This window comes from Penaeus japonicus, unplaced genomic scaffold (genome assembly GCF_977035675.1).
Source record: "Penaeus japonicus unplaced genomic scaffold, GWHDUDI00000001_assembly GWHDUDI00000012, whole genome shotgun sequence".
Classification (NCBI taxonomy): Eukaryota; Metazoa; Arthropoda; class Malacostraca; order Decapoda; family Penaeidae; genus Penaeus; species Penaeus japonicus.
Window position 1 is genome coordinate 35954580 of NW_028234414.1, and position 7500 is coordinate 35962079.

Genomic DNA, 7500 nt, shown 5'->3' on the forward strand with positions numbered 1-7500 from the left:
AATTCGTGTATCTTTTCAGTCTCAAAAGATATAGTCCTTTACTGAATATCTAATAAAAAATGTGATAACTAATGATGATGAAAATAGGATATATCTATTCCTCATGACACTATCACCTCGATTTAAACATATATGAATAAGGACAGTCTTAATATCCCTAATACAACAGCAAATCATCCACATAATTATAACCTACTTTATAATATAAAAAAAAAGGAAATCGTCTCAATAACTCACCTGTACGCCCCTTCCACAGCCTTGCCTGCCACGCCCTCCTGCTCGTGCTCGTGGTAGTCCCCCTCGAAGTCGAATATGGTTTCGGGACGACTCAGGACGACACCGACGAAGGCAAGAAGAAGGACGACCTGAGAGAGAGATTAAGAGGATTAAGTATCGTTACTTGTTCTGCAATAACAAGAGCGCCTATATGACACGATTAAGCTTCTGTTCTACCAATAATATCGCGCACAACAAGACAAAATATATCTATGTCGTTTTCTTCGAAGCTTCGAACAGAGCGACGAACCGAGAGCTTCATGACGGAATGGTCTGGTTCTTGCTACTGATAGGGAGTGAGTAGGCCTATTGTTCGTGGGAGTAGATTTATATATAGGCAGTTTCGTGTCACACTCCATAGTTACCGTAACCGGAGACTTACACAATGGAAACCGCATGTGACATTTACTTAATATACCAACTGGATGATACTTGTTTTAGTGTGATGGAATGATTCTGTGAAACTTCTGCTTAATTAATGAACTTCAGGCAACTTCATCAAAACATGAAGTTGAGGTTGGTATAGTAGCTGAAGTTAGTGAATCCTCTCGACAGATTCGAAAGGGTTTGAAAAAGGAATTTAGCTTCGTATTATGTGGAATGCGTTTTATCCGACATTAGACGGGTTTCAGGTTAGCACATGTTGTTTAGTAAAGAAAAAAAACATAATTCAGAATTTATTTACTCCTATTACAGTCCCTTCATTAATAATAATGATAATGATGACAATAATTAGGATAATGATAGCAACAACAACAATAATAATAATTCCAATAACAAGAATACTAATGATAATGATATTTGCCACACTATCCACAATAATAATATACATAAAAGCAAGACCACCAATGACAATTGAATGAATGGACAAACATCATTGCCGATCCATTGCAAAATACCATACTAGTTTCTCATGACAGTTCATTTGCTTGTGCTAATACTCTTTCAGAGATTATCCTGTGCATTTACCACGCACACGCAAGCACATCCATACTATTTTTCCTTTTTTCTTTCTTTCTTTTTTGTACTCTAGGTATATAGGATGCAGATGTCTTTTGATTTTTTTTTTTTTTTTTATAGATAAAGTTTATAACACACCGTAAATGCAGCAAGCATTATTTATTAAACATTAAGAAAAGGGGGAACTCTCAGCTATACTCATCGAGTAATCCCTAAACATATCTAAATGATTGTTAATATTCATCATCATCATTACTCATACTTGATATAGCAATGGACAGCTTTTTAAATTATATTTATGTGTTACTGTCGGAAGGGTATTATGCAAGATGAATGTTGTTATGATCATTTTTATTTGTTTGATTTTTCTCAAATTTAATAGAAATCTTAAGAGACATAACAAGACTGGTAAAAGAAATGCAAATAAAATATATATATATATATAAATAAAACATATTGCGTCATCCAGCTCATATCAATTAGATCACTCTGTTGGTCATTTTGTTATGTAAACGTGGAACATGTGAATGGATATCTACTCGTTGTCTTCTCTTATCTTGCTCCCTTCCCTCTCCTTCTCTTCTATCTATCGTCCCATTCTCCTTTATTTTCTCCCTTTCCCCTCTTCTCTCTTACTCCCTCCCTCCAACCCTAACTCCCTCTATCAATCTCTCCCTCACTCCTCCATCCCTCCCTCCCTCCCTCCCTCCCTTCCTCCCTCCATCGTTCCCTCCTCCCTCCCTCCCTCCCTCCCTCCATCGTTCCCTCCATAAGGATACGATCCCTCCTCAATCCCTCCCTCCCTCCCTAATGACCCTCCATTAATGTTCCAATCCTCCATCCCTCCCATCCTCCCTCTCATCGTCTCCCCCTCCATGTATCAATGATGGTGGGTCTAGGTAACGATAAATGGAGTACGTGTGTTTTGATTGATGATAATGATGATAATAAAATAATAGTAATGATTAGTAATGATGATGATAATAAATTGACAGTAAGTATGATGATGATAAAATAATAGTAATAATGATGATAATAGAATAATAGTAATGATGATGATAATAAAATAATAGTAATAATGATGATAAACAATGATAATAACAATAATGATAGCAATAATAATGATAGCTAACAGCAATAATGATAGCAATACTAACAATGATATCAATAATAACAATAATGTTGATAATAAAAGACCAAATAACAACAACGATAAGGATAACTCTTCATATTCATAACAACAATTTTAATGATGCGAATTAATGTCACCAACTCCCTCCCTTCCTTAGATTTCCCGAGTGGAGGAGGGCCTTCTAACCTCAGACCGTAGGCACTATTCGAACCCTCTTAGTCACAGACGAAAGCGCGCTACCACTGCACCATTGTACCGCGGCGACCACTTTATAATTACAATAACATAGCAAGGATAATGATTTGTTAATTTTGATGCTCACTAATGTTTGTTAATACGTACAGTGAGAGATATACTCGCTTAGAATGCTGCATAATGGATGGGATTATTTAATGATGAGACAGGCGATAAGAACACGGAATAAAGTTGATGAGAGGCGACAAGAACACGGAATAAAGTCTTTTTTTTCTTTTCTTTTCTTTTTTGAATGAGCAATGCATTCTTATGTCACTATTACAATTCATACTTTAATGTCAGATTATGACCTCTCTGAAGACTTAAATTGGTGTAGTCTATAGGTTAAGAATTTTTTCAATATACAAAAAAAGTGAATAAGAATGTACAGTATTTTTTTTTTTTTTTTTTTTTTAACACTACGTTCCAAGTTTTTTTTTCTTTTTTGGAAAGTTATACCTTGACATAACTCACTGAAGATTTAGAATATATTAGTGTACTGTATACGTGAAGGAATCCTTTGATATACGGAAAAGTAAACAAGAATGTACAAGAAATGTATTATTTTAACAAAACTTCTACGTTCTAACTTTTTTACTTTTTTCTTTTTCTCTTTTGTTTTAAAGTTGTTGTTTGTTTTTTTTACATTTTTATTTCGTAAATAAATGAACTTTTACTCACCAGTTTTCTTCGATTTCCCTGAAGTTCAATACCCTTTTTTACATGCAAGGAACTCGTTTCTGTAACAATTTGTTTACGACGCAAAGCTTCGTATTAACAAATATTTTTACAGATGCAAATTGGGTTTGGACCAGAAAGAAGATTCAATTTTAAACCTAAATCTTGAATGTTGATCAGTATTTTGTTGTTTAGAGGTCTTAATGGTTTCAGTTTCAAGAATGATCAAAAGCATTTTATAAATGTTAAAAAGCTCCTGTTTTTCGTTGATTATATATATATGTATATATATATATTTATATATATATATATATATATATATATATATATATATATATATATATATATATATATATATATATATATATATATATGTATGTCTACATACATATATATATATGTGTGTGTGTGTGTGTATATGTGTGTGTGTGTGTGTGTGAGTATGTGTGTATATAGATAGATATTTATATGCATATATATATATATATATAATATATATAATAATATATATATATATATATATATATATATATATATTATATATATACATATTATACATATATATATATACATATATATGTATATATATGTAACTATAATAGAGAGGATAATAACAATGATAATAATGATCATGAAAATAACAACAATCATTAAAATAGCGATGATGATAATGATAACGATAGTATTGATAATGATAATGATAATAATGACAATAAATATGATAACGATGACAATGATAATAGTATAGATACTGAAGATAATATTAATAGTAATAATGATAATGATGATAACAATAATATTACTAGTAATTATAATGGTAATGATAATAAGAAATACAATAAAATTAGCAATGACAACAACACTGATAATTATGAGTAGGAGGATAATGATATGGAGAGTAAAGATGATGATAATGATGATAAAACTAATAATGATATAAATATCGACAATAATGACAAGTTAATTAATGGTAATAATAATGAAATATTTATTAGGTTAAAAAATGGGTATACATCATCAAGACAGTTGTGCTAAAACATTAACAATTTTCAAAAGTACTGATTACTTTTTTTTGAGTGTACTTATTACTTCCAAGTGTACCAATTTCTGAGTGAACTTCTAGGTGTACCAATTTCTGAAATAAATTCTAATTGTACCAATTTCTGAGTGAACTTCTAAGTGTACCAATTTCTGAAGTAAATTCTAATTGTACCAATTTCTGAGCGAACTTCTTAGTGTAACAATTTCTGAAGCAAATTCTATTTGTACCAATTTCTGAGTGAACTTCTAAGTGTACCAATTTCTGAGCGAACTTCTAAGTGTACCAATTTCTGAGTGAACTTCTAAGTGTACCAATTTCTGAGTGAACTTCTTAGTGTAACAATTTCTGAAGCAAATTCTAATTGTACCAATTTCTGAGAGAACTTCTGAGTGTACCAATGTCTGCGAGAACTTCTAAGTGTACCAATGTCTGCGAGAACTTCTAAGTGTACCAATGTCTGCGAGAACTTCTAAGTGTACCAATGTCTGAGAGAACTTCTTAGTGTACCAATGTCTGAGAAAACTTCTTAGTGTACCAATGTCTGCGAGAACTTCTAAGTGTACCAATGTCTGCGAGAACTTCTAAGTGTACCAATGTCTGAGAGAACTTCTTAGTGTACCAATGTCTGAGAGAACTTCTTAGTGTACCAATGTCTGCGAGAACTTCTGAGTGTACCAATGTCTGCGAGAACTTCTAAGTGTACCAATGTCTGCGAGAACTTCTGAGTGTACCAATGTCATAGGGAGAACGTTCTAAGTGTACATCATGTCTGTACTGCGAAGACACTTCTGAGTGTCACAATGTTCGGATGCGAGAACTTCTAAGTGTACCAATGTCTGCGAGAACTTCTGAGTGTACCAATGTCTGCGAGAACTTCTGAGTGTACCAATGTCTGCGAGAACTTCTAAGTGTACCAATGTCTGAGAGAACTTCTAAGTGAACCAATGTCTGAGAGAACTTCTAAGTGAACCAATGTCTGAGAGAACTTCTAAGTGTACCAATTTCTGAGCGAACTTCCAAGTGTACCAATTTCTGAGCGAACTCCTAAGTGTACCAATTTCTGAGAGAACTTCTTAGTGTAACAATTTCTGAGAGAACTTCTTAGTGAACCAATTTCTGAGCGAACTCCTAAGTGTACCAATTTCTGAGAGAACTTCTTAGTGTAACAATTTTTGAGAGAACTTCTAAGTGAACCAATGTCTGAGAGAACTTCTAAGTGAACCAATGTCTGAGAGAACTTCTAAGTGTACCAATGTCTGCGAGAACTTCTAAGTGTACCAATTTCTGAGCGAACTCCTAAGTGTACCAATTTCTGAGAGAACTTCTGAGTGTACCAATGTCTGAGAGAACTTCTAAGTGAACCAATGTCTGAGAGAACTTCTAAGTGCACCAATGTCTGAGAGAACTTCTAAGTGAACCAATGTCTGAGAGAACTTCTAAGTGAACCAATGTCTGAGAGAACTTCTAAGTGTACCAATGTCTGCGAGAACTTCTAAGTGTACCAATTTCTGAGCGAACTCCTAAGTGTACCAATTTCTGAGAGAACTTCTGAGTGTACCAATTTCTGAGAGAACTTCTGAGTGTACCAATGTCTGAGAGAACTTCTAAGTGAACCAATGTCTGAGAGAACTTCTAAGTGCACCAATGTCTGAGAGAACTTCTAAGTGAACCAATGTCTGAGAGAACTTCTAAGTGAACCAATGTCTGAGAGAACTTCTAAGTGCACCAATGTCTGAGAGAACTTCTAAGTGAACCAATGTCTGAGAGAACTTCTAAGTGAACCAATGTCTGAGAGAACTTCTAAGTGTACCAATTTCTGAGCGAACTTCTTAGTGTAACAATTTCTGAGAGAACTTCTAAGTGTACCAATTTCTGAGCGAACTTCTTAGTGTAACAATTTCTGAGCGAACTTCTTAGTGTAACAATTTCTGAGCGAACTTCTTAGTGTAACAATTTCTGAGAGAACTTCTTAGTGTAACAATTTCTGAGCGAACTCCTAAGTGTACCAATTTCTGAGCGAACTCCTAAGTGTACCAATTTCTGAGAGAACTTCTTAGTGTAACAATTTCTGAGAGAACTTCTTAGTGTAACAATTTCTGAAGCAAATTCTAATTGTACCAATTTCTGAGTGAAATTCTAAGTGTACCAATTTCTGAGCGAACTTCTTAGTGTACCAATGTCTGAGTGAACTTCTAAGTGTAACAATTTCTGAGCGAACTTCTTAGTGTAACAATTTCTGAGCGAACTCCTAAGTGTACCAATTTCTGAGCGAACTCCTAAGTGTACCAATTTCTGAGAGAACTTCTTAGTGTAACAATTTCTGAGAGAACTTCTTAGTGTAACAATTTCTGAAGCAAATTCTAATTGTACCAATTTCTGAGCGAACTTCTAAGTGTACCAATTTCTGAGCGAACTTCTTAGTGTACCATAGTCCTGGAGACTAGAAACTTCATAAGTGTAGACAATTTCCGAGCCGAACATTCTGTAGTGATATAACAATTTATCGATCGAGGCGAACTCCCTAATGTGGACCAATTTCAGTATTAGAGGCCGTAACTTCCTAAGTGTACACATTTCGTGAGTCGACTCTTAGTGTTCCAATGTCTGAGTGAACTTCTAAGTGTAACAAAATTATCCTTTCTGAGCTGAACTTCTTAGTGTAACAATTTCTGAGCGGGGGGGAAGGGGGGGGAGAGTGGGTGGGGGGGGGGGGGGGGGGGGGGGGGAGCGAACTCCTAAGTGTACCAATTTCTGAGCGAACTTCTAAGTGTACCAATTTCTGAGCGAACTTCTTAGTGTACCAATGTCTGAGTGAACTTCTAAGTGTAACAATTTCTGAGCGAACTTCTTAGTGTACCAATTTCTGAGCGAACTTCTAAGTGTACCAATTTCTGAGAGAACTTCTAAGTGTACCAATTTCTGAGCGAACTTCTAAGTGTACCAATTTCTGAGAGAACTTCTTAGTGTAACAATTTCTGAGCGAACTTCTAAGTGTACCAATTTCTGAGAGAACTTGCTAATATGTATCCCAATTTCTTGAAATTCTAAGTGTAACCAATTTCTTGAGCGAACACTTTACTTAGTTGTACCAATTATCTGAGTGAACCTTTCCTTAAGTGTAACAATTTCTGACGAACTTCTTAGTAAGTAAACAATTTCTGAGAGCGAACTCCTATAT

At 34.5% G+C, this 7500-nt stretch overlaps 1 protein-coding gene across 1 annotated transcript in view; it reads right to left on the reverse strand.

Annotated features, from left to right (window-relative positions):
* Positions 1-573, reverse strand: part of LOC147470832 (uncharacterized) — a 1205-nt gene extending 632 nt beyond the window's left edge. Inside the window, exons 1-2 of the mRNA XM_086542228.1 lie at positions 527-573; positions 238-365 (exon numbers count right to left, since the gene is read on the reverse strand). Coding sequence (XP_086398354.1) covers positions 238-365; positions 527-538 — 140 coding nt within the window. The 5' untranslated portion in view covers positions 539-573. The remainder of the gene's footprint in view (positions 1-237; positions 366-526) is intronic.
* Between the last annotated feature and the right edge of the window lie 6927 nt (positions 574-7500).